The 25,539-nt window shown below is 33.3% G+C and overlaps 1 protein-coding gene across 6 annotated transcripts in view; it reads right to left on the bottom strand.

The window, feature by feature from the left end:
* PHF14 (PHD finger protein 14) overlaps window positions 1-25,539 on the bottom strand; it is a 209,207-nt gene that overhangs the window by 109,648 nt on the left and 74,020 nt on the right. For all 6 annotated transcript variants that reach the window (XR_006211374.1, XM_007076662.3, XM_007076664.3 and 3 more), the window contains exons 15-16: window positions 3,499-3,549; window positions 3,246-3,367 (exon numbers count right to left, since the gene is read on the bottom strand). Coding sequence is in view for 5 of the 6 variants with exons in the window: in XM_007076662.3 (XP_007076724.2) it covers window positions 3,246-3,367; window positions 3,499-3,549 (173 nt within the window). In the remaining variant the exon portion in view is untranslated. The remainder of the gene's footprint in view (window positions 1-3,245; window positions 3,368-3,498; window positions 3,550-25,539) is intronic.

Raw genomic sequence — 25,539 nt, 5'->3', positions numbered from 1 at the left:
AAATGTTAAAAGCAAATGGCAAAAAGGAAGCAGTATTTTTAAAAAATTTGTAAGATACTATAAACCATCCTTCTCTTTAAGACTTTGATCATTTTCAGATTCTTCATGTCTAGTGCAAATAGTTCAGTCTAATTATTTTAGAGAACATGTTTCAACAAATTCAAGTTTTCTATCCCCCATATTCTAGAAATAATTAGATACAAAAACAGGACGTGCACATTTTCTGAAAAGCAAAAAATAAGCATGTATTATTACCGCAACATATTTACCAACTGGAACCCTTATTTCAGAGCCTGCATATATGTATCCTTTGTATTACTAAATAATACCACTATCCTACTATTTTATATGGAAAAAATAGGATCACTCAGTAGTTATTTATATAAGTCCCTAATGGAAAAGAGTATAATTTTGATCATGTACAATAGAGGGAAAAAACTGAGACACAGAAATGGTAAATTGTCAAAGACCTGAGAAAAACTTAGAGGCAAACTGAAAATAACAGTTGGAAACTAATATTACAGTTAACTGATTAACTGAACTCAATTTCCAATGATATTAAAAAATTCCACATGTAAATTCACATATACACATATACAATAACTGAAAAAGCAAGAAAATAATTAAGAAAGAATTTTTTATATAGCCTGAATTACATAGAGAAGTGTGGTTTCAAAATCAAAGCTGCTAAACAGCAGGTTCTAGTGAGTCATATACATTAGTTCAAAGGAACTTGAGAAAATATATTCAGCAAAAGACTATTAATTAAATTACTACCCAAGAAGTTTAATTTTATAAGAGAACCTAACAGACATAATAAGTTTAATGTATCTCTGACTAAGCACTGAAATATATCTTTGGGAAAAATAAAGTTTCATTTAAAATGTCTTAAAATTAAAGTTAAAAAATAGCATGTGTACACAATATTTAATACGCAACTTAATCATAAAAGTGTGAACCTTTGTGGGAATGATTTGCAAACAATAATGGTGCCAATTACAAAATAAAAGAGATGTTAAGGGAAATGGCAGATAATAGCTTATACGATTATCTTTTTAAAAAACACATGAAATTCTACATAAAATAAAATTCTTCTTTAACTCAAGAGCAACAGTGCTTAAATTGAATATGTATTTCTTTTTTACAGAAGATTCACATTATAACCATAAAACATTTTATGGCACTGCTTTATATCCAGCTTATTTTGTCCTCAAAAACATTACTATATAATATTTATAAAACATTTAATTCCCTCTTCATTACCTCTTTAAAACCTTTGCAGAAAAACTGTGATGTTATCTTCTTAACAAGGCAAAATCAAGGAAGAAGACTTTGTATATTCATTATTTCTAGAGTAACAAAAATATCTTTACCTTCCAGGAGACTTTCCACCAAATCCCAGACTCTGGCAAGTTATAATAATGCAATTAGGAAAGGAAATTTTATAGGAGAAACTAATTAAATAAGTGATAGGAAAGCCTAATACTATTTTAAAAATTTCAGCTATAAATGAAGGAAGATGGTGCCTACTTTTTTTTATGACAACTATGATATGATGTGTTGGACTTGCTCTTGCTATAAAGTGGTTTTTAAACTAAAAACTGAACATATAGCCTAGGTTCTTTCAAACACATGACCAAGCAAATAAAATAAATAGAAACCTGTAAAAATGTATAGGTCCTACAGCAAAAATGTCATGAATCAACTATCTTGAAAAAAATAAATAAGAGGGTTGATATTGACATAGGTTCAAATAATTAAAAACAGAATAACCAGCTCTCTATGTTTTAAACTATTGTTTCAAATTGATTATATCCAACAATACAACCCTCAACCCCAAGAGGAATTCCTCTAGACTGAATTTTTATTCATTATATAAGACTGTTTTATGGGATTTTTTTTCCTTTTATTTATTTTTACAGTTTTACGCACTCCATCATGTTATGCTTATGCTTGGGATTTCTTTATTCACATAAATCAGAAAATTATATTGTGGTCAGAATTATTCATGTGTATCTTCTGATACAGGAACTACTCTACCCTAAATTTAAATGAGTTTCATCTTCAGGAGAGTGCTCATGACATCTTACATGTACTACTTCAAAAATTACTGACCAAATATGATAGACCTTCTTAACTTTGTTGAAGCACTTTGCATTTCTTCACTGGAATTTTTATTTTCTCCTTATCTTCTTTAATGATAGAATAAAAAAAAAAAACTCATAAAATTTAAAACTGCATGTTTTTGAGGAATGAAAACAAACAGAAATTTGATTTTTAATGACAAATGACATCATTTTGGAAGCAAATATTTAAAATCATTTAATAGGACTAATATATGTTTCAACACCTTTTTCTTTTTGAAACACTTAATTTCTATGCCCTCAGTTAATTTCATAGTGTTTTATCAAAAAACAATTTTTAAAAGAAATCAGAAAGGGTTCCCTTAACATACCAAAAGACTCTTTGTTACTGTACTTTGAAAGAATGATACCTCTTTTAAATGAGGTTTCCTTTCGTGCCACCTACTCCTCCATCTCACCTAGGGTTTTAAATAAATTTCTTCATCTCAACAAAAGAAACAAAAGGTTAAAATTAACAGTCTCTGCACCCTCAGGAATAGCCACTGTGCAACATCAGCTGAGATTCCTGATTAGCATTATGTCTGATACAAAAAAAAAAAAAAAAGTACCAAATCAAAACAAAGAAACAAAGAAGAAAACAAAACAAAAAACAAAATCTACCTAGGCCATCTTTTCACTTTTCTTTATTTCATAAGAGAGAAGCATTTAACACATTCATTTTGATAAATGGTAAGGAAGTGCTATTGAAGCTCTTGTCAATAAACAAGTGTTGGTCTTAACATTATTACTAATAAATTTCAACTTTTATAATATGTAACAACTTAGTAATTTTGCTATTTTATGAGATAAAGTAATAATCTTAGTATTAAGTGTTTAAATCAAATTGTTTTCGTGGCCTCTATATACAGTGCTCTTGTCAAGAGAAAATTGTTTCTTGTGTTCAAAATCCAGATTTTGAACTCTTAATTACATCTCAATCCAGAAAATAACCATGTGTGGCAGGTTAGTAAGAGAATGAAATGTTTCTGAACTACAGTTTCCACTAAATAAGATTTTAAGAAAGCCCTATACTGTGATTTTTCCCCCATTATATCTGTGATGAGAAAATGATGAAGATGGAACCTTAATGCCCTGAAGACAAAGTCTCAGCATCCCATTTACCTGACAAGATTTTCATTGTCTCCAGTTCCCTTGCAAGTTGCACATTCAGTTCGCAAATCTTCAGCCTTAGGCTTCTTTTGTAACACAGACTGCCTTTGCCTTCTCTCTCTAGGAATTCTTTCCTGCCATACAAGAGAAAACAAAACAAAACAAAACATAAAACAAAATCTGGATATGAGGAAAAAAGAAATAATTTAAGCAAGAAAGTTTTTCAAAGTTTAGACTGTGTAAAAAATGCTTAACTTATTCCAACCTCATGTTTTTCTTCCTCAGGAATGAAGCTTCGTTTTCGTCCTCTGGTTCTCTAAGAAAAAAAAGATGCCACAGAAATATCTAATGTTTAATTAATAATAATAAAAAAATACTCTCTGTTAAATGTTACTGCTTAAGTTAAGGACTTGGAAAATTAGTATTTCTAATTAATACTGTATTCCTCTAGCAATATTTTGTTAACAATTTATCTATGAGAGATAAAAACATAACACATTAAATGTACTTTACAAGTTCTTTACTTTTAAATTACACAACTTTCTGATAGGAAAAATAAGTTCTCCAAAATCAGAATGATTTTTTTCAACACTTTATACATGTCACACAATTATGATTTATCTAGAGCATTTCAATTTTCATAACTTATATGCTTCTATAGCTGAGATGCTACACCTGGACTCCTCCTACTTCTAGTATTCTCATGTGTGTACATACATGTTTGTATAATATAAAGAATTTCTAACTGTCATAAAAAAAGTGGGAGTAAAAGATCTCAGATGTCCCCAAATCCTAGGTGAAATAAAACATGGTATAAATTACTTACTTTAAACGAATTTAGTTGAAAGTTTACATCAATTATTTCACAACATATTTACTATTACAAAGATGACCTCTACATGTTCAAAAATAATATATGGGGTGCCTGGGTGGCTCAGTCGGTTAAGTGTCTGACTTTGGCTCAGGTCATGATCTCACAGGTCATGAGTTCAAGCCCATTATCGGGCTCTATGCCGCCAGCTCAGCGCCTGGAGCCTGCTTCGGATTCTGTGTCTGTCTCTCTGCTCCTTCCCTGCTCACACTCTCTCTCAAAAATAAACATTAAAAATTTTTTTAATAAAAAAGTAATATAAATACAATGGTATTTGCAGCCAATATGTTAAAAATCTTTATTCACATAGGACAGCCTCCTGTAGATGTGTAATCCCCATGTTCAGACCACAGCTCTTTAGAGAGACTAAAAGAGAATGGAGGCACCATTCCCACAAATTATTTTGCCTGACTGTTGAGATCAAGGAACATTCCCAAATTAGAACAGGTACCAATAATTCTAAACAGAAATGATGTCCAATACATTGATGTCTTCCTAAATTACTCTCATTTCAATTCTTCATAAAACTGAGTCCACTGTCATTTAATAACATTGCCAATTGCATACTGTTTAATCTACCCCTAGATAACCAAGCATTGACTAAATTAGTCATTCAAAGGAAGTAAATTTATAAACTATATGTACTGCTAATCAGGATGTTCTAATTACATTATGGAATAAGTTAGAAAAAGATTATATCCAGGAAAAGGCTTTAAATGCAGGCCCTACACATTAAGGAGGGCACTTGCTGCCATGAACACTGGGTGTTGTATGTAAGTGATGAATCATTAAATTCTATTCTGAATTCTATTCTGAAACTAGTATTAGGCTATATGTTAACCAACTTGGATTTAAATAAAATTTAAAAAAAAAGAAAAACGAAAACACACAAAAATATATTTTCTCCACACATATACACAAAAAAAGAAAAAAATCTTTGAAGTTACTGACTGAATTTACTGCCAGAGTCAATGAATTATTCACCTTTGTAACTCTGGTACACAGGAAGCAAAGTATCTGGTACTAAGTAAGCACTAAATAAACAGTGGTTGAATAATGCATGGATAAAAAAATTTAAGATAGATAAAATAATTAAGAGTAGGACCTACATATATTCATTCTTACTTCCAAAAAACAGTACTGAGCCTTGCTCCTCAAAATATCAGTCATGGCCCATAAATGCTGGCATCCCCTGGGAGCTTGCCAGAAATGTAGAAGCTCATGCTCACTTCGACATACTGAATTAGAGTCTGCCCTTTAACAAGATCCGCAAGCAAATTATACACACATTAAAGTTTGAGAACATCAGTATGAAGAGTCCTTAATACTGACACTTATCCAGGTTTCACCTATAACCTTGAAGCTAGCTCTTTACATATTCATCTTTCCTTTCTGTGACATTCCTGTTCTTTATGCTTTAATTTCTGTCCTCTGACACAATTCATCACAAAACTGGTAAAAGCCTTGTCCTATTCATCTTTCTTGATTTAATTAAAAATAATACAACATGTACTACATTAAAGCTCAATAAATTTGTTTTAATCAAATAAGTGGGTAGATTGAAACTCATAATTATACTAGATAATACAAATGATAAAACAACTGACAAAAAGGATAAATTACTGTTCCCTTCTCTACTGATCTATTTTTAATTTGCATAATTTATGCAATAAGGTCATTTCAATAAGGTGATCCAAATAACCAATATCAAAGGGGAAATATTGAAATTACTCATTTGAGTCCCATAACATCTAAGAATCCCCAAAAGGCCTTCACACATTCCCCTATTTTTCTTCATTCAACTCATCTTTAGGTAATGAAGTAGCAATTCAGTTTGTTTCTTTATGTAGTAGTAAACTGCTACCAGTAATTGGGGTTCTTTTTTTGCATAGAAGTCAACTACTACCAGGTTTTTAAATTATCTAACCATTGAATTAATTTTTGAAATATATATGTGAATGTCCTAAGTTCATGTTTGCAATTCTTTTGAAGATATACAATAATTTAACATTTCTGATTAATACTTTAAATCCTTAAACCTCTCATACGATTGCATCAATTGCAAGTTTTACATACCCACACTGTAATTAATATCATAAGGCATAAAGCCAAGAGGTGATACCATCACACAATGGCATAGTTGTATTTCTCAATAAATTTCTTATTTAACCATGTATATGTCTTATGAAAGTGCTATTTTTTTCAAGTTTATTTAATTGTTTTGAGAGAGAGAGAGAGAGAGAGAGAGCGCATCAGAGAGAGGGAGAGACAGAATCCCAAGCAGGCTCCGCACTTCCAGCGCAGCGCCCGATACAGGGCTCGATCCCACGAACCATGAGATCACGACCTAACCAGGAATCAAGAGTCAGATTCCACCCAGGCTATTTTTTTAAAGTGCTATTTTTTAAAATGTTTATTTACTTATTTCTGACGGGGGGGGGGGGAGAAAGAAAGAGAGAGGGAGTGCGCACACGCACATGTGTGCATAAGTCAGGGGTGGGCATAGAGAGAGAGAGGGAAACACAGAATCCAAAGCAGGCTCCATGTTCCAAGCTGTCAGCACAGAGCCAGACGAGGGGCTAGAACTCAGGAACAATGAGATCATGACCTGAGTTGAAGTCAAATGCTTAATGGACTGAGACACCCAGGCACTGCAAAGTGCTATTTTTAAAATGAATATATTTATAATTACCCAAAAGAGTCATTTTAAATTAAGTATACTTATTACCAAATGGTAATCTTTGATGTATTCCTGTGGTAATTTTAAATAACAAAACACAAGTAACATAAAAAATTTCCAGCCAGGAAAAAAAAAGAAGTGTTATAAACAAGATGAAATTATAGCATCTTAGAGCTCTGAAAAAGCAGTCCAAAGAAGTGACTTGATGATTACACAGCTGATAACTGACAAAGGCAAACTTCAAACTCAGGTACATCAACTCTTAATTCAGTAATTTTTCTTGCATGGCAATCCAAGGTTAATAGTATAATCCCAAGTAGAAATGAGTAAAATTATTACAAGAAAGCAAATCTCTTATTTACACTTGAATACTTAAATAAATTATAACAGTGTGATGCCTAAAGGAAAAATTCTTGTATTTTGAAACAAGTAGAAACTTCCTTCCAATGAAGAGGAGACTTCAATACCTTAAAATGACACTATAATCTACCCAACTTGGCATTCTATACAGTACAATGACTAATAGAATCCAGTACCAAAGTAAAGTACAGCAATCTTCTTTTTTTGACATTTATCACACCAGTAATATTAAAAAAAAATTAATCCAAACACAGTTTTTTGCAATACCAAGTCCTCCAACTAGGGAAATACTGGAAATTGTTTTTTGCCCCCTAGGTTTTTTTTTTAATATTTATTTATTTTGAGGGAGATAACGCATGCATGTACACATGGGATAGGAGCAGATAGAGAAGGAAAGAGTTTTCTTTTCCTAGTTTTAATGAAGTGGCAGCCACTGTAATAATGACAATTCATAACTGCCTACAATCGCAACAGATAAGATATCTTAAACATGGTGTCCCTGAAAGAATCAGAAAATGTATGGGTAAGAGTTAAAAAGGGAGAAATGATGCAAAAAGGAATAACAAAAACATGTTTAACTCATGCAACAAATTTCAATTATCCAAAAGCTTGCTCTATCTTAGATATATAGAAATATTCATAACTGGGTGGTCATTTCATGATATATATACATTGAGGCTGATGTTATTTTAGAAGCATAATAATAATAATAATAATAATAATAATATGCAGGGTGAAAACAGCATGTGGAAGAAGGAAGAATTTTATTTAAAAAGTATATGCTTTAGAACTTAACACAGATACATTATCTAGAATTCCCAATGATAGAGGGTTCAATTGCAAATTTTTTTCTTTGAACCTCACTCCAAATCTTGACATATTTCTGTTTTTTTTTCTGTGTTGTTATTTTGTTAGAATTTTATTATTACCTAGGGAACAATGACAATCTGAGTTGCATAGATCACATCTACCTAGCTCTTTATCTGCCTCTGGTACATTTTTTCATTTTTTTTTTTAATGTTTATTAATTTTGAGAGAGAGAGAGAGAGAGAGAGAGCGAGCGCACAAGCAGGGGAGGAGCAGAAAGAGAGGGAGACACAGAATCTGAAACAAGCTCCAGGCTCTGAGCTGTCAGCACAGAGCCTGACGCGGGGCTCAAACTCACAAACCATGAGATCATGACCTGAGCTGAAGCTGGATGCTCAACTGACTGAGCCACCCAGGCGCCCCAGTACATTGAAAACAGAAGGTGAAAAAATATCCACAAAGAGAGTGTGCCATGGTATTACAGACAATGTATCTAAGTTAAAAAGGAATAAAGTATTTTTACCTACCAAGCATCATTTTAATAGTTTATTCATCCGAAAGATATAATTAAATGTTTCAGTAATTTCACTAACATTTGGACTAGAAAACATGCAACAAATTTTAATTAATTCTTTAGCACTGGGGTTATTTTAATTTACAATGAAGCTACATTCATGATGATTTTCACAAGGTTAGAATGATTCATTTGACAAATGAACTAAATTTCAAACTAACAGACAGTACCTCAACATCTTTGATATCACTAAGATGGGTTTCACATATTCATTTGTGTGTTTTCTCTAAATTTAACATGTATCTTTTTTTCACAATTAATAAACTAGCTATATGTGGTTAGAAGAAACATAAGGAATGCCTCCCTGTGTAATTTCTACATAAAAAGAGAAAATGGTTATTCGTGAACAAAATTCTAAATTCAATGTTAATTAGGACAATCAGGTCAAACCTTGAAAACCTGTTAAGCTAAAATTCGGATTTATGCTGAGGAATCAATGCCAGCAACTGTGTGGCAGTTGTACAAAATCGTTCAATATAATTTTTTTAATTTTTCAAAATAAATTTATGTAACAAAATTCCTTAAAAAATAAGTATATGTTTTCCAGTCATAAAACAATATATTGAAAACAATTACTTATTAAAGCTCATATGATATTCAAAATAAAATAAAAACTATATACGTATCAACAAGCACCATCTGTTTCTACTGGCTACTGGCACATAACAGATGGAATGGTGATCACCAAAAGTGAGTTTTCCCCCTTCTTGTCAGTTGGCTATGGAGTTTATTTTTATCTAATTTAATTTTAATGGGGTTAGGAAAATATGTAGAATGAAACTATGACTGATTTTTCTTAACACTATAAATTAAAATAACCACACGCCTAATTAAAAGTAGAAAACAAATTATACATTGTACAAATTAATAAATAAGGATCTGTAAAATCGTTCTCATGAATGGTGGTATATTCAAAATAAGTAAACTCCTGAAGCTCTGACTATTCTTTGTTGTTATTCTACATTCCAGGAAGTAAATAAAAATTACAGATTTCCAACAGGCAAAAAAAAAAAAGCACAGCATGAGTCTTTGGGCTCTGAATAGATTATCTGAGCTAAGGATACCCATAGTAGATCCCTTCCAAGTAAGCCAAAGTGAGTTACATACAGTCAGTTCAACACAAAACTTTCTGCCAGGGTTTTTTCTAAGGATCTTTAACAAACAGAGGCTATACAATCTGTTTAGTACTTCAGAGGTCACTTTAAGTCTAATAAGAGACTCAATCTCTGATATCTAAAGCCTCAATACATAACCCTTTATTTCCAGAACTGTAATAATTTAATTTAAAAAGTATAAAGATGACAAGTAAGTTAAGACACAATGCACAGTAATCTTTAGTCATTTCAATAGGGCTGAGTCCACATGTTTCTGTTTCCACTTAAATTAGCATCAAGAATTACACACACACACACACACACACACACACACACACACACAGAGATATAAACAGACAAAAAAACATATTCTGGTTTTTCAAATTCTTAGGATATAGGTTCTAACGTTGTTAAATAGGCTACTATTTTGCATGTGTAAAATTAGTTTAAAAACAAATGTAATGAAAGAACACTCTAGGATATTTGATTATCTCTCGAATGAAGAATGCCACTTGAAACAGGCTATTGACTTCAGACTTTAAGTTAGATGGAAAACAGTTTAACCAGGTGCTTAAGTTTTTTTTTTTTTTTTTTTCAAAATAATGATCTATAACAAAAGGTGCCCCCTGAAAAACAATATGCTTTTAGTCAAAGTTGCTAAAAAGTACTTGGACTTTTTAATGCATTTATTTTCCAAAAAAGGAGATCTATAAAACAAAATAAAATGTATGAGATAGGAAAAAATGATGAGACAACTTCAAAGAGAGTAGAAAATGATGCATGTGTGTAAAAGACTATGAGAAGATAGGTCCCAATAAGTCCTTTGGCACTTGTATAAAAAGATGAAAAGTCACTAGATAATATAAAGTATAGAGAAAATGAAAAGAAAATCTGAATGCTTTCAAGTTACATTAAAGTTATAAGAAAATATGCCAAAAAAGTACAAACATCAATTTTAAACTAACTTCAAAAGGGACATAGGTAAGCTAATTTATATTTTCTTCAAAAGCAATTACCTTGTCTAAAAGCAAATGAAAAGTTTCCACATAAAAAAATAATGCAGAGAAAATGTCTACATAACAAGGTACTTACACAAAAGTAGCCCAGGCAGCCTTTGAGTAATTACATAGTTTCACCAATGAAATACAATTAATATATAAGGAGAAACGGACTAATTCCCTTCTAACCAATAAAGGACTAGAAAAAAAAAGACTCTTCCAAAGTACACTAGCTTCAGGTGCATAGCTATTTTGAAAGATGGAAAAAATTCATTTGTGAAATACTCTGTAAGTACCCGGTGTGAACCAAACCCTGTAGAAGTAGATAATACACCTAAAGTAGTTGCCAGGACAGCTCCTATTCTCTTGGGATTTCAGGTCCACTAGTCTACAGATCTTGCTCAGATCTTTCAAAATCTCAACTATAATCAAAATTGTTCCTGAATTTAGAGTAAGTACTTTTTAATACAGTTAATATAATATAAAACTCTACATTCACCTTAAAGATGGGGACAGGGGAAAAAAAAAAAAAGATGGGTTAAAAAAAATGCCTAACAACAAAAAATTCTCAAAAAAAAAAAATGTAACTGGCAACTCTCAGGCAGGAATGGAAAAGGAAAGAATTCATTCAGACTGGCAAAAGGATGAAAAATATCAAGGATGGTAGCAAAAGCATTACTAAAATGATTAAACATAGTATCCAACTAAGATATTGGAATTTTAAGTGAAGGCAAGAGGTATGTGGGTAACTAGGACACTGTATAATTGTGACAAAAAAATGGCTATTGGACTAGGAATGTTAAAAAGGACCCATGACATAGTGAGGTCAAAGGAATTAGGATTTAATCATGATTATTTCACATACATCTTAAAATTAAAATCCAGTATTATTTCATATAATCCCATCTCTGTACCCATTTGGAAAACTCTTCATAAATATCCCTGATAGTCATATAGCTTCAACTATACCCAAGAACAAGGAAGCACGTTTTCATAGTAAGATAATTCTAATTGTTGTTGGTACCAGTTTTACTGTCTGAACTTATCCTAGCATTCAAGTAACAAAAGTTTAAATATTTAAAAATAAGTTGCCAGATCTCTATTATATAAAGGGTCTCTGTCCATTTATTAAACTAATAACATAAAAACAAACTTAATTACAATTGTGATAAGGACAGTAAAAGAAAACAGTGCTATGGGAATAATCTTCAATTATTCCTCAGAGTATCCTTCTGGAATTTGACTATAATATCACATTGGATTTTGCTTTCTTAGCTCATATGAACTAAAATTAGGGATGAGGGCAATAATAGATTATTTAAAGCTGTACAACAGATGTGTAATCTCAGTCATTTTTCATTTGCTTAAGAGTCCAACTAGAAACATCATTTTAGCCATGTTACATAGCACAGATAAAAGAGAGGGAAAAGGTGCTGCATCATTCTTTTCTTTTTAAAATATCATTAGTGTCATTAGCCAGCAAAGAATGCAAATCAAAACCATGAGATACCACTTCACGCCCACTAGGATGACTATATAAGGACACAAATAAATGTTAAGTATGTTAAAAAAAAAAAACAAAACTAGGGTCCTCATACACTGCTGGTGAGAACAGAAAAGAGTATGGCCAGTTTAAAAGCAGTTTCTCAAATGTTCAGATCAGAGTTATCCTAGGACCCAGCAATTCCACTCCTAGCAATACAACTAAGATAAGTGAAATCTCACATTCACAACAAGGCCTGTATGTGAATATTCATAGCAGTATGATTTATAACAGCCAAAAAGTGAAAAACAAAACAAACCCACATATATCCATCAAGTAACAGATGAATAGATAAATTTAAAAATCCAGTATATCCATATAATGGAATATTACACAAAAATCGTAAGAAATGAAGTATCATACATACCGTAACATGAGTAAGTCCTAAAATATTATGGTAGGTGAAAAAAATGCTGTCATAAAACACCACATATTATTCCCTTTATAAGGAATGTCCAAAATAGGTAAATATACAGTGACAGAAAGTAGATTAGGAGTTGCCCAGGGCGTGTGGCTAGGAGAATGGAGAATAGCGTCACTGGTAATGGGTATAGGAATTTTGGTGGGAATGGGGGTGCGGGGAGGAGTAGAGCAATAAAAACGTTCTAAAATTAGGGGCGCCTGGGTGGCTCAGTCAGTTCAGTGTCTGACTTCAGCCCAGGTCATGATCTCGCAGTTCACAAGTTCGAGCCCCGCGTTGGGCTCTGTGCTGACAGCTCAGAGCCTGGAGCCTGCTTTGGATTCTGTGTCTCCCTCTCTCTCTGCCCCTCCCCAGCTTGCTCTCTCTCTCTCTCTCTCTCTCTCAAAAATAAATATAAACATTAAAAAAAAAAGTTCTAAAATTAATTGTGGTAATGGCTGGACAATTCCATGAATTTACCAAAAACCACTAAATTACAACATTAAATGAATGAATTGTATGGTATGTGAATTACAGCTCAATAAAAGTTATAAAAAAAATCAGCCATAAGTTGATCATTTTTAATTGTAGCAAACTTTAAAGAATAATGAACCAATTTTCCATTACTGCTTAAATGATTTTATATTTAACTTACATCTAAATAAAGCAAAAATGCCTTTCAAAATCATTTCAATAGCCATCAAGGTTGAAAAAACTAATTAAGCACTACAAAATTCATCTACTGACTCTACATCATTTACGCCTTTTAAGTACTTATGTGATTTAGACTGGGATCACATGGATAACCCTGGTTAATCTTCCTATCTCCAGATCCATAACTAAATTTAATCATACCTGCAAAGTTCCTTTGCTATGTAAGGGAACATATTTACAAGGTCTGAGGATTAGGACGTGGACATTTTTGGAGGGCCATTATTCCACTTACCACACTAGAAATCAAATGTATACACAAACACATTTATTAAAGCTATCATCCTATAGATGGAGATGAGGCATTAACAATGACTATTTGAAAAAAATACAAGTAACACTTAAAAAACAAAATCCTGAAGTAAGTAACAATCACACAAACTATATAGATAAGAAATAAAATGCTACTTTGGTTTAAAATTCAGCAACATAAAGGTATAAGGGATTTCACTCCCTCCCTATGCTGTCAAGAGATTACTCCTCTCCCACCAGACACAGGGGGCATATCCTCTGGAGAAAAAAAACTAAACAGACTCAGGACAATGGATTATCAGGCACAGAGCAGCGAACAGTGAGACAGCAAAACAGAAACCAGAAGGTTTAAATGGAATTCTGTTTCTGAACTGTGAGACCTTTAGCCCTTTTTTCCTTACCTGTCCAGGAGTCTGGCAGTTAAAATTATACCTACCAGTTAAGAGATAAGAGAATAGTTCTACTGAACTGATGTAGAAAACATCTACAGATACTGACATTTAAGGTGTTCTCAAAGAATACGTCCCCAGATCATAAAATCACAGCTATAGGGAAAACGGCTTAAATTTAATTACCATATATATATATATATATATATATATATATATACACACACACACACACATATATGGACATCAAAGGATCCCCAGGCATCTGAAAGCTTCAACATGAAAGAGACAAACACAAACAGAAATAAGGATCCCAGAGGAAACAAAGACAATGAAGGATACAAAAGAAAACTGAAAAGTAATTACAATAAATATTCCTAAAGAGATAAAAGAAGTTTTTGCCATCATGAAATAAGAACATCTGTTATTAAAAGAAAAGGAACAATGAAGGTACATACACATCCCAAATCAGAAATTTAGTAAAACAGTTGGAATATAAAGTTGAGAAAATCTCCCAGAAATTTAAAAGAAAAAAAGAAAGAAATGAATATTATGATTAAAAAAAAAAAATCAGAGATCCAATCTAGGAGCACTAAAATACAATTAGTGGAAGTTCCAGAAAAAGAAAATAGAAAAAGAGAAGGATAAAAATTACCAAAGAAATAATAAAAATTCATTTCTCAGAACTAAAATACATGAGTATTTTAAACAGAAAGGGTTCAGTGAGCTCCCAGAAATGAATAAAAATATACCATACCAAAGAAGATACTGAATCATACCACTGAATACAATGGAAAAAGATAAAAAAGCCGGGGAGATACAAGACAGGGGGGGAAAAAAAAGAGTTACAAAAGCAGAAAGCAATACTTATAGCCAGGAGTCAGTCAAGTGATACCTTTTTTTTTTTTAAAAAAATGTAGGGGCGCCTGGGTGGCTCAGTCGGTTAAGCGTCCGACTTCAGCTAAGGTCGCGATCTCAAGGTCCGTGAGTTCGAGCCCCGCATCGGGCTCTGGGCTGATGGCTCAGAGCCTGGAGCCTGCTTCCGATTCTGTGTCTCCCTCTCTCTCTGCCCCTCCCCCGTTCATGCTCTTTCTCTGTCTCAAAAATAAATAAACGTTAAAAAAAAATTTTTTTTTTAAAATGTAATATTTTATGCACAGCCATATTACTATTGAAGTGTAGTTTTTTTTTTTAATTTTCAAGTATGTAAGATCTCAAAAATTTACTTCTCACTAACCTTTACTAAGTTATTGAAGAAGTTGCCCCATCAAAATAAGGGAATAAATAGAAAAAAAAGTTTTTTTAATGCAAACAACAAAATATTCTACCTATGGGAGGTTAAAAGGAAGTCCCATGATGATGAAACAAAGTCCAAGGATGACACTGAAAAACAAACTCAGATGAGAGCTGGAGGAGAAAGGGCTCCAGAGGAAAAATCCAAGATTTTTTTTTTATTTGATATGGCTGACCAAATAATGCACATATTGTGCATTAGAAATATTTTGGGCGCCTGGGTGGCTCAGTCAGATGAGCATCCGACTTCGGCTCTGGTCATGATCTCACAGATTGTGGGTTAGAACCCCGTGTTGGGCTCTGTGCTGACAGTTTGCTCAGAGCCTGGAGCCTGCTTCAGATTATGTGTCTCCCTCTCTCTCTGCCCATCCCCCATCACTCTGTGTCTCTGTCTCTCAAAAATAAATAAATGTTAAAAAAAAAAAAGGATTTTACAAAGAAGTGGAAGATTGTAGCAAGAGTTGCTTTTAGATTCAAAGAAACTAAATAAATTGAAAAACAATGGAAGGCAAAGGAAGTCATTTTTAAAACTCTATTCATGCCTTCCTTTAAAAATAAACTAAATGAATGAGAATCCTTAAAATTTAATTCATCAGTGGGATAGTCAGTGTATTGTTTCCTTCAGTGTCTGCCTCACCCTGCCTACTCAGCCTTATAACAGCAATAGGGTAAAAAGTGTTCATAAAGTGAGAAAGCATGTTTCTATTATTGTTAAACAATATTTTATCTTTGGGATGTTACTATCATAAAGAAGTCAGTATAAAATTGGCTAGGTAAAACAATCAAATGTCACTTTGAAAATAGAGCAAAAGGAAAATTTCAAAAACATAAAATCTTGGAAGCAAGTCAACAGACACATCTCATGGCCCATTTGTTGAAAAGTGTCTCCTGGAAGCATTCATAAAGACAACCAATAATTATAATAAAGGTAATTTCCAGAAAGGGAAAATTAAAAAAAATAACAATAAATATGGTCTTTAAAAATACAACAACTTTTATTACATGTCATGAAGCCTAATTACAAAGTACTACCTTCCCTAGATTCTTTGAATATCAATGTACTTTAACTCTCTAATCAATTAAACAGTGTTAAGGATAAAATAATAAATGCAAATGTGAATTTTAGTTGTAGAAAAGTTGTAGAAAAGACTGCAGATTATTTAACATATTTTATAAATGAGGATACTGAGTACAACAAGGTATAAATTGAAGTACTTCTCCAAGGCCACACAAAGGGTTATTGGTGGAGTATGAACTACAATTCAAATCTACTATGTGCCAGTCCAGGTACTTTCCACCCCACATTATGCTATCTTACAGGTTTTGATGTTATCTAAAACACTCAAGAATTTGATTTTTATACCATCTTATTTATTTTTGAGAGAGAGAAAAAGAGACAGACGGAGGAACAGAGAGAGAGGGACACAGAGGATCTGAAGCAGGCTCTGCGTTGACAGCAATGACATTTAACAGACCAAGCCACCCAGGCACCCCTACCATCCTCTACTTTTTAAAGGGGATGATGCTACCAAAAAAAAAAAAAAAAAAAAAAAAAAAAAGTCTAGAGAGGAAAATATGATTATATTTTAAATGGATAGTTACTTTCTAAAGCATAATTATAAGTCATATCCATAAACAAGGTATTTCTAATTGAATAAACAGAGGAGCTATTTAAATTTTAAAAATTCTTAAATCAATCAATACATCAGAATTTCCTTAGCACAGAAATAATTAGAAGAGAAATGAAGTTTCCTAAAAAAAAAATCTGTACCTATTTATCTAAAAAAATAAAATAGTGGATATATTAACATTTTTGCTGAAAATGTGCAACACTCATTAATAATTAATAATCTTAAGTGATAAATGAATCTGTATTAAAACTAAATTATTAGGATTTGATCTAATTAACTTCTCTAAAATTTTGTCCAGTTCGTAATGCAAGAGGCTTTTGCTATCAAATTGGCTATTATAAAAACATGTTGTGGGGTGTCTGGTTGGCTCAGTCATTGACCTTGGAACTCTTGATTTCAGCTCAGGTCATGATCTCATGATCTCACAGACCACGGGATCAAGCTCCATGTCACCGTGGAGCCCACTTGGGATTCTCTCTCTCCCTCCCTCCCCTCTGCTCCTTCCCGCCTCACACTCAGGCTCTCTCTCTCAAAATAAATAAATAAACATGTAAAAAACAAAAACAAAACATATTGTAAGAAAGACAGCTATAGGTATAATGATACCTAAATTTTTACACTAAATTCCCTGTATTCCCTAGTTAAATTACATTTATTTCAGGGCCACCTTTTTATCAGTATACCTCCTTGATGTAATAGACCATGTCTTCATTTTGGTGTTCTACTCAGGATTTGTTGGCAAGTGCCTTACATTAGTAGTTTCTCAAGAGATACATGTTGAAAAAAAATTAACCTGGTCATTGTTCATTAGTAGGACTAGGAACCACAAATAAAGACTAGAGAGTATGAAAAGACCTGGATTCCCACACAGCCAATTTTTATTGCTTAAGACGGAGAACTATTAAACTCTGAAGTAAATATGACTAAAGCACTCACAAAAAAAGATAACTACTTACAGCTTTGACTATTACAAAGGAAATACAACATAAATTTGAGTTCCTATATATTATAAGCAAAAGTTTATCTTGAAATACTGTCTTCTCTTTACTGGACTCTGAAGGTTTACAAAAGAGGACAACATAGCTAAAGATCAAATAACTGAGGTTAGAGATTGTGTTGCATCCATCAGAAGTTACAATCTACCCTTATCTAAGCGATATGAGATAAAGCTGAAAATGAACAAATCAAAGTAGATGAAAGAACTACAGAATTACTGGGATCTCAAAGGTGTGAAAAACAAAATGATTAACTCTTAAAACTAGAATACTATAAAATCATAAAACACACTATATGATACTAGATAGTGAATGAATCACAGATCAGTAAAACAGCAACTACAAGGTCAATAGGATTACAAAGTTGTTTTGGCTCAATGACAAACAACCTTGAAAGGCAGAAGAAAGAAGATATTACCTGAAACTAGTGAAAAGGAGGTACTGTAATAAAAATTCATAGTTGAAAGATTAAAACCACATAACATTTAAGAAATTCATTTTTTTTTCACCAAATACAGGAATCAAAGAAAAACACTATATGTGAAGTATCAGCATTTTACATTTAAAATTGGCTTAGGTATATAAATTAATTCACTGTCCTATAAGAAGGTTTTCATGCAGGAGAAGAAAAGCATTCTCCCAGTACAAAAGAAGCTAAATTATATTATGAAATGAGATTCCAGTCCCAGAGACTAAATATTTTCATTCCTATAATGAAACATACATAAAAAAATTCCCAATTATTATTACTGGCTATCAATGCAGCAGTGAAAACTACTAGTTTTCTCCAGATTGTATAATTAGACATGTGAAAGTTACTATTTTATAAAGTAATATTACCCTATGTACTGAATATATATATTAAAAGCATAGGCTCAACCCTAAAAAACTGCATAAAAGCAGACTTCTGAAATAGACACTGGCAACAGATGGTACAAATTGTAGGAATTCTACAGAAAAGAATTGCTTAATGTAATTTAAATAAAAGGAGCTCTCTGCTGAAATCTTTGTGAAAAGCCCTTTACACATTTGTGTAGCTTCTATAAATAGAAGAACAGTGGAAGAAACTCACTGGGTTAACAGAGGCTGACCTAACATCTATCACAAGAAACTTTTTTTAAGGTTCTCTACTTCACCCATGTTCCTTCCTTTTAATTAACTAAAAAGAAAAAAAAAAGAGGGAGAAAAGAGAAAGAAAAAAGGAAAGAAAAAACCTGTGACTAAAAACCTGTGACATAAATGAATGGCAAACATTGTGAGGGCTCAGCTGGACATTCAGCAAGTCAGGGAAGCAGTTAACCCTCTCTCTATTTTAAAACACTGCTGAGTCTGTAAAAATTCCAGGTTCAACTTCTTTGACCTACACTGAAGTTATCCTTTTGGTATTTATAATTCTTTAAGTCACTGTCTGTATTTATGCTGTTAGTGATTATTTTAATCATCTTATCAAGAACTTATTGCATGCTCTGCACAATGCTCAGAGCTGGAAGAAAACAGATGAAATATTATCAGTCTTCAAAGAGCAAAGAAAAGGGAGTGAGGGTAAAGGAGTCTGGAAATGTCACTTTTTAGATCACCTAACACTGCCAAGTACTACATTAGGCACTTTTAAAAACCGCAGTTGGTTAGTACGCTAGATTGTCTTTGGTTAATCTGACACACACCTCCATCACCACCACCATCACCTTACTCTGTTTAAGGCTGGAAACCACATTTCCCATAGTCTTCCCCCACACGCTTCTGTCTATGGTTCCATGTTAGTGACCACAGATTTGAAACATTTAAGTGAAGACCATTTTACTCAGGAGGTCATGGGAGTCGAATGCCTGGCTTTTTCACATGTTGTGCAGCCATATATTCCTTTCCATTTGCTCCCAAGTCATAGTCCTGGCAGGCTTTGCAGACTTCCCCACAAATCCTCATTTTTCACCTACCCAACAGTATTCTTAGGGCTAAGATCTTCACTGTCAAAGTCTCTGACCTGGTGTCAGCAACTACAGGACTCGGAGCTTCAAGATAAATATTTCACTGACAATTTCTCTGATGTTTGACAGAACTCCTCTGACCAGTGGTGACAGATTTCTTGACATCTACAGCCCCAGATATACCAGCAGTGGTATAACCCCCTAATTCCCCACAGAGTGAATTCCGTTTTCTTGATCAAACCCTTAGTCACTAAGCTGCTGAAATCATGAGAAGCCTGTGATTCTGGCCTTAGGACAAGTGCCAGGAACAATCCTACCCAGAAAGGCAGCACAATGAATACTTAAAAATATGGGCTCAGGAGCTATCCGATTCCCGGCTCTATCATTTAGAAGCTGTATGTCCTTCTGCAAGTTACTTGACATCTTTGCCTCAGTTTCTAAATTGTAAAATGGCAATGACATTAGTAACTACTTCGTTAGTACAGTAATTACAATTAATATAAAATACAAAGTAAATCACAAGTAATGGGTAAATAAAAAAATGCTTTTCAACGCTTCTCATTCTGATTTTCTAAAACCAGATCATTCTTCTTTTACTTATTAATACTTTAATAGTTCCATGTTACTTGAACTATGCCCAGATTACTTTTCCATATGACTCACTGATCACCCTTTCCTTTTTTTGACAGATACACCAAAAGAAATGTCAGAAAATCAAAGTTCAAAATATGTACCCTTGTAATAAAGGCAAATTCAAGGCATGTGAATTAGACTGGGGGAGGGTAATGTTGGGAGGAAAATCAAAGGAGACTTTATAATTTTGAATTTCTTTTAACAAAAAGTATTAACATATTACTTTCACAGCTAACATTCAATTTAAAAATAATTCTAACATTCAGAATAAATGTTTAAAAATAATGATACCCTAACAATACAAGATAACATGAAAATATCAATCAGAGAAAATGTCTATGTTTGTATAGAAGTATTTTCTGAAAATGTAATATGATTTCATTCTTACACTTAAAAATAGCTCTTTTAACCCATCATTTTTAAACACCAAATTTCTAGTGCTATCATTTTTTTCAAGTAACTTTTCTGGATAATCTTTTAACATCTTTGGATAGAAAAATAAATTAGGAAAGTAACAGTGACACTGGGACTACATACATCTATATATATATGTTTTAAGTTTATTTATTTATTTTGAGAGAAAGAGAGTACAAGCAGGGGAGGGACAGACAGAGAAAATCCCAAGCAGGCTCTGCACCAGCAGCACAGAGTCCGATGCTGGGCTCAAACTCATGAACCATGAGATCATGACCTGAGCTGAAACCAAGAGGCGGAGACTTAACTGAATGAGCCACCTAGGTGCCCCAAAAAGCATCTGTATCTTATTGAGATACAGATCTTATTTGAGATCTACTGTCTCAAAATATGCTGTATTCGTTCATATTTCTATAAATCTTTATTAAGGAAATCAGAGTAGAATAAAATGAAAAATGACTTTCCTCAGTATCTAAATAATAAAAATATATTAAGCCTTGCCAAAGTGGTCTATTACCCATTGCACTCTCTGGCTATGATAAATGGAAACTTCCTGTCAGCAGTAAAGAGTGGATGCCATTCTTCTAATAGCAGCCTTGTTCGGCACAAAGCAGGCAGTGGAGCACAAAAATTGAGTCCATGGGCCCATCTCTCTTAACACTGATCAACCAAATGAACAAATCCAAAAGATATCTGTTGCTTAATCAAAAAAGCTAAGATGCAATAAACCAAATGTTTTAGGTGGATTTGGAGTATCTAGTTAGGCAAAAAGACCATTGTGTACTTCTCTATCTTCACTGCCAATATCAAAGTATATACTTTTTTTCTACAGCAAGTTTCATAGTATTTACAATTTAGAGGGAAACAAGCAGACCAACACAGAAGAGCAAAATAAACATATACTGGCAGCCAATATATACACATGCTGCCAGTGTACTTAGAGATTTGCTGCTTCTAATTTTTTCTTTTTTTTTAATATCAATTTCCTCAAGGTAGAATAACCTTCAAACAGTTTATTAACTTCTATACTATTGCACTGTGATTAAGCACAGTGATGCCAATGCTCATATAAGCTTGGGGGGGGGGGGTTGGAATTCACACTCAGCTCAAAGTGCAAAGAAGTGTTGAATCTCATATTTTTTTAGTTAACTTATTCTTGAGAGATAGAGTATGTGTGCATGTGAGCAAGAGCAGGGGAGGAGCAGAGGGAGAGAGAGAAAATCCTGCACTGATAGTTCAGAGGCTGACAGGGGGCTCAAACTCACGAACCATGAGTTCATGACCTGAGACAAAATCAAGAGTTGGACGCTTAACTGACACGCCGGTGCCCCCGCATCTCATATCTAATGTGAATAAGCTCAGGTACACAAATTAGTAATTGGATATATGCCTGCCTTAGAGCACCATATTTCCAATGACACTACCAAAAGCCAAATGTTTGACGACTCCATTTGTACCTCAACTAAACCTCTAAATCTCTTCTACAAACCTTAAAAGAAAAAACACAGGTTCTTAATTCAAACTATCTGAGTTCAAGTCTTATTCTGCTTACTATCTATAAGATCACAGGTAGGTTACTCAAGCTTTCTGTGTCTCACTTTTATTTTGAGTGAAATAGGTGTTATAATACTCAAATACGAACTTATTTTTTATAAGAGGGAGTAGGCTGGAGAATTAGTACAGTGTCTGCATATGAGGCATACTCAATAAATGTTAGGTTTTACTACTAATTAAACAATCTTAGATAAAGGTAAACTAATCCCTCATGTCCTCTTCTGATTTACTGTCCTTTGCAAAAAGTAATGAAGTAAAATATCCAATGGTCAAATAGTAGGAAGAAATAAAAAATAATAAACTGGTTGGGTTTACTGGCATTATGGCTAAACAGAAGTTAATAGTAGCAACATACAAGAATTTGCTCAAATATGCCAACATGTTCCCTTCTTTCCTTCTTTTGCTCCTTTACTACCACAAGAATGTTACTTTTAAATGTAAAGATATAAAGTATACGAAGTGAGAAAGTAATAGCAGAGGTAAGAAAAGTTGTTCATCAAAATAGGACTTCAATCTATGGCAGCCATGATCCTGTATGCATATATGTCTATGTATATACATACACACACACATATATATACATATATACACATAGATACATATGTGTTTGTTTGTTTGTTTGTTTGTTTTGAGAGAGAAAGAGCATGAGAGGAGGGAGAGGGGCAGAGGGAGAGAGAGAAATTTAGGCAGGCTCCATGCTCAGTGCAGAGGCTGACATGGGGCTCAATCCCACAACTCTGCAATCATGACCTGAGCTAAAATCAAGAGTTGGACGCTTAACCGACCAAGCCACCCAGGCGCCCCTCATTTTATACTTTTGATGGTTCTTGGACAACTCTACAGAGACAGTCCTTCAAAAAAAATAAAAAATTAAAGTGCTGTATGCCTAATTATAAAGACTGAATTTTTAAAAACAAAATTACTCTAACCGAATATTAATTCACATATCCCACAAAAAAGACTTTTGAAACTAGAAAATTCACTTTTACTAGCATGAAATAATCCAAACTATTTTTCTAAAAATTATGCTAGCACTATAGCCCAAGGGAACATATGCTTAACAGAAATGGTAGAAAGTTGTAGAACAAATCAAAGTTGTAAAACAAATGATCATTTTAATAGTTTTATTAAGTGATACATTATTTTGAAATGAGAAATTAAGGCCTAGGACATATGTCATGAATTCCCTATGTCACAAAGGTAAATCTTCCTCAAAATTTTGATAGAGTAATATGACTACTGTGAAATGAAGTACACTTTGATCAATAATGGCAGGAAAAATTAAAACTAACAAAAGAAATATTTTTAAAAATTTTTTTAATGTTTATTTATTTTTGAGAGAGAGAGAGAGACAGAGACAAGCACAAGCAGGGGAGGGTCAGACAGAGAGGGAGAGACAGAATCCAAAGCAGGCTCCAGGCTCCAAGCTGCCAGCAAAGAGCCTGATGCGGGTCTCCAATTCATGAATCACTAATCACAACCTGAGCAGAAGTCAGACACTTAACTGACTGAACCACTCAGGCACCCCCTCAATAGATTTTGTTACTGAGAACCTTATGCATATTATATCTAGTTTTACAGATGGGGCAGCAAAGGCCCAGGTATCTTAATCAAAATCACACAACCTAGTTAATAGGATGAGGAGGGAGGAAGAAGAAAATGAACATAAGTTGATGTTAATATGTCCCAGACATCATGATGGGTACTTTATGTAAATTATCTAATTTAATTTTCAAAGCAACTGTAATAGGCTGAATACTGGTCTCCACAATATCCATATCCTAATCCTCGGAACTTGTAAATGATACTTGATAACAAAAAGAGACTTTGTATATGTAATTTAGCCAAGGATTTTGAGATGAATTCAGGTGGGCCTGAATCACAGAGGTTCTTATAAGAGGGAAATAGAAGATCAGAGAGGAAGCATATGTGAGTTTGGAAATGAGGTAAAAGTGGTGTGAGAAGAGGCTTGAGCCAAGGAATATAGGTGGCCTCTAGAAGCTAGAAAAGGCAAGGAAATGGATAATCCCTAACAACCTCTAAAAGACCAGTCCTGTCAACACCTTGACTTTAGCCTAATAAAACTGACTGGAGACTTCTGGCCTCTAGAACTGTAAGATAATACATCTGTGTTATTTTAAGCCACCAAAATCATGGTAATTGTTATAGCACCTATAGGAAATTCATACAGCAGCCCAGCTGGGGAACTCAGGTAAGGATTAGGTAATTTGTTCAATATCACAATACCTCTGTAATAGGAAGTTCAATATGGGGCACCTGGGTGGCTAATAAGTGTAGTAATACATGTACCAAAATAAAAAGTATAAGTAGAAAAATACTAGGAACAAGAATTGAAAAATTAAAAGGAGAGATAAATCAGTTATTTACTGTGAAAGATACTTGGTTATACATACAAATGAGCTGGCAGTTAGATACCTAGATTCCCATAATTAACAGTGTGCTAAGAAAAGAAAGTAAGCTGCCTCATTTTTAACCATACCGTCTAATTAAAATGTTAATATATCTTTGAAACAGAACTGATAGGATAAAAAGTTAAAGTAACAATAGGAACTCAGCCTAAATGGTAAGATCAAAATCAAGATGACTGAATCACTCTCCTCTGCATCTCTCATTCTTACATTCCTCGATCAGGTACTTGACCAATAGAATAACCTCATCAAAGATTTTCTGAATTGCTGTATGGATTAATCGGGGGGGGGAAGGAAGGGAAGAAGGAAGCAAAAAATAAGAGTAATAATGATAAACATTATCCAGATAGTTATTTTCTAACTTCAGTCTGCATAAGAATAAAACCTAAAAAGTCTGCTTAAACCAACCCCTAATTCTAAGTTATTAGTTCTTGGATGAGTCCAAAACCTACATTCCAACAAACACCCCACAGATGACCTTTATGCAAGTAATTCGTGGCCTCTAGAACATCATTTCCAAAGCTGGTACCACTCAGCACTATATGATACAATAAAAAATGGTCTTGAAAAAAGTGCTCTTTGATAAAATAGGTCAGGAAAAAGTTAAAGTAATCATTATTCTAAACAGTAGTGTTTCTCAGACCTTGAGTATACATTTGAATTCCCCCAAGAAAGAAAGTAATCATACTGTATTTCCTAAAATTACTGGCCATAGAATCCTTTCTTGTGTTTTACCCACACACATCTACAAGA

The sequence above is a fragment of the Panthera tigris genome, chromosome A2 (assembly GCF_018350195.1).
Source record: "Panthera tigris isolate Pti1 chromosome A2, P.tigris_Pti1_mat1.1, whole genome shotgun sequence".
In the NCBI taxonomy this organism is placed as follows: Eukaryota; Metazoa; Chordata; class Mammalia; order Carnivora; family Felidae; genus Panthera; species Panthera tigris.
This window is presented reverse-complemented; position numbering and strand designations above follow the sequence as displayed.